Below are 13,251 nucleotides of genomic sequence, written 5' to 3' on the forward strand. Positions count from 1 at the left end.
GCTGTCAGTCAGGGGCTGTCAGTCAGGGGCTGTCAGTCAGGGGCTGTCAGTCAGGGGCTGTCAGTCAGGGGCTATCAGTCAGGGGCTATCAGTCAGGAGGTATCAGTCAGGAGGGATCAGTCAGGAGGTATCAGTCAGGGGTTGGCATAGCTTTCACTCCCGATGCAGGGACTGCCAGAGGTGCACCTAATTTACGATGAGGCCTCATTATAAATTAGGTGCTTCCCCCAGCTGCAAAAACTGGCACAAAAAGTTTTGACAGCCCATTGGGTCTTTGCATAAACTTTATGGATTTGTCAAGGAAAGTGAAAAAACTTCTGAACTGCTGACAATTGTCCCTCAGTTACCATAGAAACCAAGCACTGTCAGTCTGAAAACTATTGGCCGGCAGTACACAGGGTCCGCGTATACACCGCCGAGGCCTGGCGCACCTCGATGGCAGCATTACCAATGGAGCCCCAAACAGCAGGTGAAGATCCAGGACCACAGGTGACCGAGGGGCTGAGACACTTTGCACATTCTGGGGGCTAGCTCTTCATCGAGACCATGAGACAAGACTGGGTCTTGCAATCACCTTGAAGCTTCTTCAGGACAGCCACCTCCATCTTCAGAACTTGCTTCGGTTGTTGTGCTGACTCCACTTTTAAAGCAACGTTCTCCCGAGTCAGCAAGTCCATGGCCTCGTAGATTTCTCCAAACCCTCCCCCGCCAATCTTCTTCAGCTGAAAGAAAGCGGGATAATCAGGAGGACTCTTACCGGAACCGGCGCACGCCGAGTGAGAACACACAAATCTAATCCACACTCTGCTTCTTTCTTCGTGCAGAATTTGAACTCCGCAGCAGGTCAAGTGTTTGAGAAGGTGAGATCTGCGGCAAAACTGCACCAAAAACTCATCAGGTGTTTGGAGCGAAAAAGCACAGAAATCCGCACGAAAAAACGCACACATTTTCTGGTTTGAAAGTATCCTAAGGGCTCATGCACACAAACATATATTTTTTATTCTGTTGCATTTTTTTTTGTGGCCCAGGACCATGAGATTTGGGGCCGCAAAAAAACACCCCAAAAAACGTAAAAGACAATGGGGCCGCAAAAAAAAAAAAAGACACCATATGCATTCCAAAAAAATAGGTCACATCCTATTCTTGACCACATTACGGATAAGGATAGGACTGTTCCATAAGGGGATAGCAGTCGGAATGCACGCGGCCGGTATCCATGCTTTGCGGATCCACAAAACATGGCCGTGTGCATGAGCCCTAAGGCTGAGTTTACACCTGCAGGTTGTTTGATGCAATTTTTTAAAACAAAACCAGGAGCGGATGATAAAAGTAGAGAAAGTATAAAGGAGGGAAACAAAGGCTCCTCTTCCCGGAACCATAATAGTGTCTACACCGACACCGACACCGCAGACATTCTATAACAGTGTCTACACCGACACCGACACAGCAGACATTCTATAACAGTGCAAAAAATAGTGGATGTGGACTAATGGACTAAAAAGCTGCGGTGCCCTTAATGGAGTAGGTTCAAGACTCCTTGATGCAAAATAGAACAAGATACGGATACCGCGCTATATCTAGAGCGATGTATGGAAATGATTGTTACTAAGAACCAAAAAGACAAAGAGCCGAATAATCTGCTACAAAAATGGCTATCACAAGTCCATATTACGCACGTGGAAAGACAGATGTCACAAGTCTATGTTCCCCACGTGAATTTTCAGCAACAATTTTGCTTTGTACATGCAAGCAAAGCAAAGTTGTTGCTGAAAATTCACGTGGGGAACATAGACTTGTGACATCTGTCTTTCCACATGCGTAATATGGACTTGTGATAGCCATTTTTGTAGCAGATTATTCGGCTCTTTGTCTTTTTGGTTCTTAGTAACAATCATTTCCATACATTGCTCTAGATATAGCGCGGTATCCGTATCTTGTTCTATTCTATAACAGTGTCTACACCGACACAGCAGACATTCTATAACAGTGTCTACACCGACACAGCAGACATTCTATAACAGTGTCTACACCGACACAGCAGACATTCTCACAATAGTGTCTACACCCACACGAGACATGCAATGGTATGTTTGCTTGTTCTATTTCTCAAAATTTAAATAAAAATAGACTATTAAAAAAGATATTCTCACCATGGTGGCTATGTGAATACCAGACATTCTCACCATAGCATCTACACAAACACACCAAGCACCAGACATTGCCTACACCATGTCGTCTACATCACTACGCCAGAGATTCTCACTATGGTATACATACTAAAACACCAGAGATTCTCACCATAGAGTCTACACCTACACAATAAACAGCAGACATCAATCTTCACAATAGAGTCTACACTAACACACCAGTTTCTCACTATGGTGTCTACACTAACACACCTGACATTCTCACCATGGTGTCTACAGTAACATATCTGGCATTCTCAACATGGTATCTACACTAACACACCAGAGATTCTCACCATGGTGTCTACATTAATATACCTGACATTCCCACCGTCATGTCTACACTCACACATCTGACTTTCTCACTATGGTGTTTACACTAACACACCTGACATTCTCACCATGGTGTCTACACTAACACACCTGACATTCTCACTATGGTGTTTACACTAACACACCTGACATTCCCACCATGGTGTCTACACTAACACACCTGACATTCTCACCATGGTGTCTACACTAACACACCTGACATTCTCACCATGGTGTCTACACTAACACACCTGACATTCTCACCATGGTGTCTACATTAACACACCTGACATTCTCACCATGGTGTCTACACTAACACACCTGACATTCTCGCCATGGTGTCTACATTAACACACCTGACATTCTCACCATGGTGTCTACACTAACACACTTGACATTCTCACCATGGTGTATACAGTAACACACCTGACATTCTCGCCATGGTGTCTACACTAACACACTTGACATTCTCACCATGGTGTCTACACTAACACACCTGACATTCTCACCATGGTGTCTACACTAACACACCTGACATTCTCGCCATGGTGTCTACAGTAACACACTTGACATTCTCACCATGGTGTCTACACTAACACACCTGACATTCTCGCCATGGTGTCTACATTAACACACCTGACATTCTCACCATGGTGTCTACACTAACACACTTGACATTCTCACCATGGTGTATACAGTAACACACCTGACATTCTCGCCATGGTGTCTACACTAACACACCTGACATTATCGCCATGGTGTCTACAGTAACACACCTGACATTCTCGCCATGGTGTCTACACTAACACACTTGACATTCTCGCCATGGTGTCTACACTAACACACCAGAGATTCTCACCATGGTGTCTACATTAATATACCTGACATTCCCACCGTCGTGTCTACACTCACACATCTGACTTTCTCACTATGGTGTTTACACTAACACACCTGACATTCCCACCATGGTGTCTACACTAACACACCTGACATTCTCACTATGGTGTCTACATTAACACACCTGACATTCCCACCATGGTGTCTACACTAACACACCTGACATTCTCACCATGGTGTCTACACTAACACACTTGACATTCTCACCATGGTGTATACAGTAACACACCTGACATTCTGGCCATGGTGTCTACACTAACACACCTGACATTCTCACTATGGTGTTTACACTAACACACCTGACATTCTCAACATGGTGTCTACACTAACATATCTGGCATTCTCACCATGGTATCTACACTAACACACCTGACATTCCCACCATGGTGTCTACACTAACACACCTGACATTCTCACCATGGTGTCTACACTAACACACTTGACATTCTCACCATGGTGTATACAGTAACACACCTGACATTCTGGCCATGGTGTCTACACTAACACACCTGACATTCTCACTATGGTGTTTACACTAACACACCTGACATTCTCAACATGGTGTCTACACTAACATATCTGGCATTCTCACCATGGTATCTACACTAACACACCAGAGATTCTCACCATGGTGTCTACATTAATATACCTGACATTCCCACCGTCGTGTCTACACTCACACATCTGACTTTCTCACTATGGTGTTTACACTAACACACCTGACATTCTCACCATGGTGTCTACACTAACACACCTGACATTCTCACTATGGTGTTTACACTAACACACCTGACATTCCCACCATGGTGTCTACACTAACACACCTGACATTCTCACCATGGTGTCTACACTAACACACCTGACATTCTCACCATGGTGTCTACACTAACACACCTGACATTCTCACCATGGTGTCTACATTAACACACCTGACATTCTCACCATGGTGTCTACACTAACACACCTGACATTCTCGCCATGGTGTCTACATTAACACACCTGACATTCTCACCATGGTGTCTACACTAACACACTTGACATTCTCACCATGGTGTATACAGTAACACACCTGACATTCTCGCCATGGTGTCTACACTAACACACTTGACATTCTCACCATGGTGTCTACACTAACACACCTGACATTCTCACCATGGTGTCTACACTAACACACCTGACATTCTCGCCATGGTGTCTACAGTAACACACTTGACATTCTCACCATGGTGTCTACACTAACACACCTGACATTCTCGCCATGGTGTCTACATTAACACACCTGACATTCTCACCATGGTGTCTACACTAACACACTTGACATTCTCACCATGGTGTATACAGTAACACACCTGACATTCTCGCCATGGTGTCTACACTAACACACCTGACATTATCGCCATAGTGTCTACAGTAACACACCTGACATTCTCGCCATGGTGTCTACACTAACACACTTGACATTCTCGCCATGGTGTCTACACTAACACACCAGAGATTCTCACCATGGTGTCTACATTAATATACCTGACATTCCCACCGTCGTGTCTACACTCACACATCTGACTTTCTCACTATGGTGTTTACACTAACACACCTGACATTCCCACCATGGTGTCTACACTAACACACCTGACATTCTCACTATGGTGTCTACATTAACACACCTGACATTCCCACCATGGTGTCTACACTAACACACCTGACATTCTCACCATGGTGTCTACACTAACACACTTGACATTCTCACCATGGTGTATACAGTAACACACCTGACATTCTGGCCATGGTGTCTACACTAACACACCTGACATTCTCACTATGGTGTTTACACTAACACACCTGACATTCTCAACATGGTGTCTACACTAACATATCTGGCATTCTCACCATGGTATCTACACTAACACACCTGACATTCTCACTATGGTGTCTACATTAACACACCTGACATTCCCACCATGGTGTCTACACTAACACACCTGACATTCTCACCATGGTGTCTACACTAACACACTTGACATTCTCACCATGGTGTATACAGTAACACACCTGACATTCTGGCCATGGTGTCTACACTAACACACCTGACATTCTCACTATGGTGTTTACACTAACACACCTGACATTCTCAACATGGTGTCTACACTAACATATCTGGCATTCTCACCATGGTATCTACACTAACACACCAGAGATTCTCACCATGGTGTCTACATTAATATACCTGACATTCCCACCGTCGTGTCTACACTCACACATCTGACTTTCTCACTATGGTGTTTACACTAACACACCTGACATTCCCACCATGGTGTCTACACTAACACACCTGACATTCTCATCATGGTGTCTACACTAACACACCTGACATTCTCACCATGGTGTCTACACTAACACACCTGACATTCTCACCATGGTGTCTACACTAACACACCTGACATTCTCACCATGGTGTCTACATTAACACACCTGACATTCTCACCATGGTGTCTACACTAACACACCTGACATTCTCGCCATGGTGTCTACATTAACACACCTGACATTCTCACCATGGTGTCTACACTAACACACTTGACATTCTCACCATGGTGTATACAGTAACACACCTGACATTCTCGCCATGGTGTCTACACTAACACACTTGACATTCTCACCATGGTGTCTACACTAACACACCAGACATTCTCACCATGGTGTCTACACTAACACACCTGACATTCTCGCCATGGTGTCTACAGTAACACACTTGACATTCTCACCATGGTGTCTACACTAACACACCTGACATTCTCACCATGGTGTCTACACTAACACACCTGACATTCTCACCATGGTGTCTACATTAACACACCTGACATTCTCACCTTGGTGTCTACACTAACACACCTGACATTCTCACCATGGTGTCTACACTAACACACCTGACATTCTCACCATGGTGTCTACATTAACACACCTGACATTCTCACCATGGTGTCTACACTAACACACCTGACATTCTCGCCATGGTGTCTACATTAACACACCTGACATTCTCACCATGGTGTCTACACTAACACACTTGACATTCTCACCATGGTGTATACAGTAACACACCTGACATTCTCGCCATGGTGTCTACACTAACACACTTGACATTCTCACCATGGTGTCTACACTAACACACCTGACATTCTCACCATGGTGTCTACACTAACACACCTGACATTCTCACCATGGTGTCTACAGTAACACACTTGACATTCTCACCATGGTGTCTACACTAACACACCTGACATTCTCGCCATGGTGTCTACATTAACACACCTGACATTCTCACCATGGTGTCTACACTAACACACTTGACATTCTCACCATGGTGTATACAGTAACACACCTGACATTCTCGCCATGGTGTCTACACTAACACACCTGACATTATCGCCATGGTGTCTACAGTAACACACCTGACATTCTCGCCATGGTGTCTACACTAACACACTTGACATTCTCGCCATGGTGTCTACACTAACACACCAGAGATTCTCACCATGGTGTCTACATTAATATACCTGACATTCCCACCGTCGTGTCTACACTCACACATCTGACTTTCTCACTATGGTGTTTACACTAACACACCTGACATTCCCACCATGGTGTCTACACTAACACACCTGACATTCTCACTATGGTGTCTACATTAACACACCTGACATTCCCACCATGGTGTCTACACTAACACACCTGACATTCTCACCATGGTGTCTACACTAACACACTTGACATTCTCACCATGGTGTATACAGTAACACACCTGACATTCTGGCCATGGTGTCTACACTAACACACCTGACATTCTCACTATGGTGTTTACACTAACACACCTGACATTCTCAACATGGTGTCTACACTAACATATCTGGCATTCTCACCATGGTATCTACACTAACACACCTGACATTCTCACTATGGTGTCTACATTAACACACCTGACATTCCCACCATGGTGTCTACACTAACACACCTGACATTCTCACCATGGTGTCTACACTAACACACTTGACATTCTCACCATGGTGTATACAGTAACACACCTGACATTCTGGCCATGGTGTCTACACTAACACACCTGACATTCTCACTATGGTGTTTACACTAACACACCTGACATTCTCAACATGGTGTCTACACTAACATATCTGGCATTCTCACCATGGTATCTACACTAACACACCAGAGATTCTCACCATGGTGTCTACATTAATATACCTGACATTCCCACCGTCGTGTCTACACTCACACATCTGACTTTCTCACTATGGTGTTTACACTAACACACCTGACATTCCCACCATGGTGTCTACACTAACACACCTGACATTCTCATCATGGTGTCTACACTAACACACCTGACATTCTCACCATGGTGTCTACACTAACACACCTGACATTCTCACCATGGTGTCTACACTAACACACCTGACATTCTCACCATGGTGTCTACATTAACACACCTGACATTCTCACCATGGTGTCTACACTAACACACCTGACATTCTCGCCATGGTGTCTACATTAACACACCTGACATTCTCACCATGGTGTCTACACTAACACACTTGACATTCTCACCATGGTGTATACAGTAACACACCTGACATTCTCGCCATGGTGTCTACACTAACACACTTGACATTCTCACCATGGTGTCTACACTAACACACCTGACATTCTCACCATGGTGTCTACACTAACACACCTGACATTCTCGCCATGGTGTCTACAGTAACACACTTGACATTCTCACCATGGTGTCTACACTAACACACCTGACATTCTCACCATGGTGTCTACACTAACACACCTGACATTCTCACCATGGTGTCTACATTAACACACCTGACATTCTCACCATGGTGTCTACACTAACACACTTGACATTCTCACCATGGTGTATACAGTAACACACCTGACATTCTCACCATGGTGTCTACACTAACACACCTGACATTATCGCCATGGTGTCTACAGTAACACACCTGACATTCTCGCCATGGTGTCTACACTAACACGCTTGACATTCTCGCCATGGTGTCTACACTAACACACCAGAGATTCTCACCATGGTGTCTACATTAATATACCTGACATTCCCACCGTCGTGTCTACACTCACACATCTGACTTTCTCACTATGGTGTTTACACTAACACACCTGACATTCCCACCATGGTGTCTACACTCACACACCTGACATTCTCACCATGGTGTCTACACTAACACACCTGACATTCTCACCATGGTGTCTACACTAACACACCTGACATTCTCACCATGGTGTCTACACTAACACACCTGACATTCTCACCATGGTGTCTACATTAACACACCTGACATTCTCACCATGGTGTCTACACTAACACACCTGACATTCTCGCCATGGTGTCTACATTAACACACCTGACATTCTCACCATGGTGTCTACACTAACACACTTGACATTCTCACCATGGTGTATACAGTAACACACCTGACATTCTCGCCATGGTGTCTACACTAACACACTTGACATTCTCACCATGGTGTCTACACTAACACACCTGACATTCTCACCATGGTGTCTACACTAACACACCTGACATTCTCGCCATGGTGTCTACAGTAACACACTTGACATTCTCACCATGGTGTCTACACTAACACACCTGACATTCTCACCATGGTGTCTACACTAACACACCTGACATTCTCACCATGGTGTCTACATTAACACACCTGACATTCTCACCATGGTGTCTACACTAACTCACTTGACATTCTCACCATGGTGTATACAGTAACACACCTGACATTCTCACCATGGTGTCTACACTAACACACCTGACATTATCGCCATGGTGTCTACAGTAACACACCTGACATTCTCGCCATGGTGTCTACACTAACACACTTGACATTCTCGCCATGGTGTCTACACTAACACACCAGAGATTCTCACCATGGTGTCTACATTAATATACCTGACATTCCCACCGTCGTGTCTACACTCACACATCTGACTTTCTCACTATGGTGTTTACACTAACACACCTGACATTCCCACCATGGTGTCTACACTAACACACCTGACATTCTCACTATGGTGTCTACATTAACACACCTGACATTCTCACCATGGTGTCTACACTAACACACTTGACATTCTCGCCATGGTGTCTACATTAACACACCTGACATTCTCACCATGGTGTCTACACTAACACACTTGACATTCTCACCATGGTGTATACAGTAACACACTTGACATTCTCGCCATGGTGTCTACACTAACACACCTGACATTCTCGCCATGGTGTCTACAGTAACACACCTGACATTCTCGCCATGGTGTCTACACTAACACACCTGACATTCTCACCATGGTGTCTACACTAACACACCTGACATTCTCACCATGGTGTCTACACTAACACACCTGACATTCTCACCATGGTGTCTACACTAACACACCTGACATTCTCACCATGGTGTCTACACTAACACACCTGACATTCTCACCATGGTGTCTACACTAACACACCTGACATTCTCACCATAGCTTTTACACCAACACACCAAGCACCAGACATCAATCCACACCATGGATTCTTGAGCAGCATACCAGGAGTTATGACACTTTTCTGCATACATATTTCAACAATCTCTGAGGACTCCTCACCACTTTCCAGCGGTCCTTCACCACGTAGCTGACTGGCAGGATGTCTGCCTGCTCTGCTCCACCACTCATATTTCCGTCGTCCTTGATAACAGCCGCTAGACACTGCATGGGCCACCCAGACAGGATTCGCCCTGCCCCGGACCTAATAGAGACATTGACCTGTGGGAAGAGAAACCAGGATAAGGAAGTGCTAAGCCACATCTCACGGTCTATATGATAATGTATAAATGATGAGGGATGGCCGACCACACGGGCACGCACTACATTACACAGCCTGCTACAGGAGGAGAATACACCCAATGCTGCAGAACGCTCGAATAGTCACAGCTATTCTGGGCCTGTCCTCATCCCCTGGGGCTCAGCTCCACATGCCGGACTGGAGACAGATGTCAGAATCCTGCTGACATCTGCGACAGTGAAAGAAAAGAGTACAGATGAGCTTAGCCATTGAGAATGACCCGGATACAGGACAGCAGGGGCAGCAAAATGAGGTCCATCTAAGAGCTAGGGCTGAAAATAAGCACATGTTCAGAGGGGTCTTCAAATAGCGCACTAGAAGGGTCATACATCGGCACACAGTATGAGTCAGCATATAAGGTAGGTAGCACTGAAACCACACATGGCCACATGCTCCAACTCACTGAGGACACCGATAGGCATCACAGCAGCATCATCACTGAGTCAGGAGACACATACTAGCTGCCTCTTTGCTGTGTTAGGCACAAAGCTTGGTCATAATGTCCGCTGTTTGGTCACATTACAGGAATCAATGAAGTGAAGGTGTTCAGGAGCCCGGACAACGGAACTGAAAGCAGAAAGTCAGCGAACAAGAAGCAGAGCGTAGAATGAAGGTGTCCTCAAAACACACAGCACTATAGGACCAAGGAGGAGGATCAGGAGGATATCTACGCCAGCAGTGACCAAACTGGTATCCAAATGTCACCCTGGACTGGATGGATTTACTTTTGGATATCTGTGCCACACACTGCCTACTGGAATCAAACCTGCACATGTGACTCTCCATGTAAAGTAATCTCCATATGATATCTTTACCCATATCCTACACTGCTGACCCTTCCACAGACACTACCCTCCTCCCCCCATATCTTACACTGCTGACCCTTCCACAGACACTACCCTCCTCCCCCCATATCTTACACTGCTGACCCTTCCACAGACACTACCCTCCTCCCCCCACATTCTACACTGCTGACCCTTCCACAGACACTACCCTCCTTCCCCATATCTTAAACTGCTGACCCTTCCTTCTACAGACACTACCCTCCCCCCCATATCTTACACTGCTGACCCTTCCACAGACACTACCCTCCTCCCCCCACATTCTACACTGCTGACCCTTCCACAGACACTACCCTCCTTCCCCATATCTTAAACTGCTGACCCTTCCTTCTACGGACACTACCCTCCTTCCCTCCTCATATCTTACACTGCTGACCCTTCCACAGACACTACCCTCCTTCCCTCCTCATATCTTACACTGCTGACCCTTCCACAGACACTACCCTCCTCCCCCCACATTCTACACTGCTGACTCTTCCACAGACAGTACCCTCCTTCCCTCCTCATATCTTACACTGCTGACCCTTCATTCTACAGACACTACCCTCCTTCCCTCCTATCTTACACTGCTGACCCTTCCACAGACACTACCCTCCTCCCCCCATATCTTACACTGCTGACCCTTCCACAGACACTACCCTCCTCCCCTCATATCTTACACTGCTGACCCTTCCACAGACACTACCCTCTTTCTCCATATCTTAAACTGCTGACCCTTCCTTCTACAGACACTACCCTCCCCCCCATATCTTACACTGCTGACCCTTCCACAGACACTACCCTCTTTCTCCATATCTTACACTGCTGACCCTTCCACAGACACTACCCTCCTCCCCCATATTTTACACTGCTGACCCTTCCACAGTCACTACCCTCCTCCCCCATATCTTACACTGCTGACCCTTCCACAGACACTACCCTCCTTCCACATATCTTACACTGCTGACCCTTCCACAGACACTACCCTCCTCCCCCATATTTTTCACTGCTGACCCTTCCACAGACATTACCCTCCTTCCCTCCTCATATCTGACACTGCCGACCCTTCTACAGACACTACCCTCCTCCCTTCATATCTTACACTGCTGACCCTTCCACAGACACTACCCTCCTTCCCTCCTCATATCTTACACTGCTGACCCTTCCACAGACACTACCCTCCTCCCCCATATCTTACACTGTTGACCTTTCTACAGACACTACCCTCCTCCCCCATATCTTACACTGCTGACCCTTCCACAAACACTACCATTCTTCCCCTATATCTTACGCTGCTGACCTTTCCACAGAAACTACCCTCCCCCTCCCATATCTTACACTGCTGACCCTTCCACAGACACTACCCTCCCCCTCCCATATCTTACACTGCTGACCTTTCCACAGACACTACCATCCTCCCCATATCTTACACTGTTGACCTTTCTACAGACACTACCCTCCTCCCCCCATATCTTACACTGCTGATCCTTCCACAGACACCCCCCTCCTTCCCTCCTCATATCTTACACTGCTGACCCTTCCACAGACACTACCCTCCTCCATCATATCTGACACTGCTGACCCTTCAACAGACACTACCCTCCTGCCCCATATCTTACACTGTTGACCTTTCTACGGACACTACCCTCCTCCCCCATATCTTACACTGCTGACCTTTCCACAGACACTACCCTCCTCCCCCATATCTTACACTGTTGACCTTTCTACGGACACTACCCTCCTCCCCCATATCTTACACTGCTGACCCTTCTACGGACACTACCCTCCTCCCCATATCTTACACTGCTGACCCTTCTACGGACACTACCCTCCTCCCCCATATTTTACACTGCTGACCCTTCTACGGACACTACCCTCCTCCCCCATATCTTACACTGTTGACCTTTCCAAAGACACTACCCTCCTCCCCCATATCTTACACTGCTGACCTTTCCACAGACACTACCCTCCCCCCATATCTTACACTGCTGACCTTTCCACAGACACTAGCCTCCTGCCCCATATCTTACACTGTTGACCTTTCTACGGACACTACCCTCCTCCCCCATATCTTACACTGCTGACCCTTCTACAG

General features: G+C 46.1%; 1 protein-coding gene across 1 annotated transcript in view; it reads right to left on the reverse strand.

Annotated features, from left to right (window-relative positions):
- Window positions 1–13,251, reverse strand: part of TTBK1 (tau tubulin kinase 1) — a 196,635-nt gene that overhangs the window by 105,396 nt on the left and 77,988 nt on the right. Inside the window, exons 2-3 of the mRNA XM_044292297.1 lie at window positions 10,098–10,256; window positions 575–722 (exon numbers count right to left, since the gene is read on the reverse strand). Coding sequence (XP_044148232.1) covers window positions 575–722; window positions 10,098–10,205 — 256 coding nt within the window. The 5' untranslated portion in view covers window positions 10,206–10,256. The remainder of the gene's footprint in view (window positions 1–574; window positions 723–10,097; window positions 10,257–13,251) is intronic.

The sequence above is a fragment of the Bufo gargarizans genome, chromosome 4 (genome assembly GCF_014858855.1).
Source record: "Bufo gargarizans isolate SCDJY-AF-19 chromosome 4, ASM1485885v1, whole genome shotgun sequence".
Classification (NCBI taxonomy): domain Eukaryota; kingdom Metazoa; phylum Chordata; class Amphibia; order Anura; family Bufonidae; genus Bufo; species Bufo gargarizans.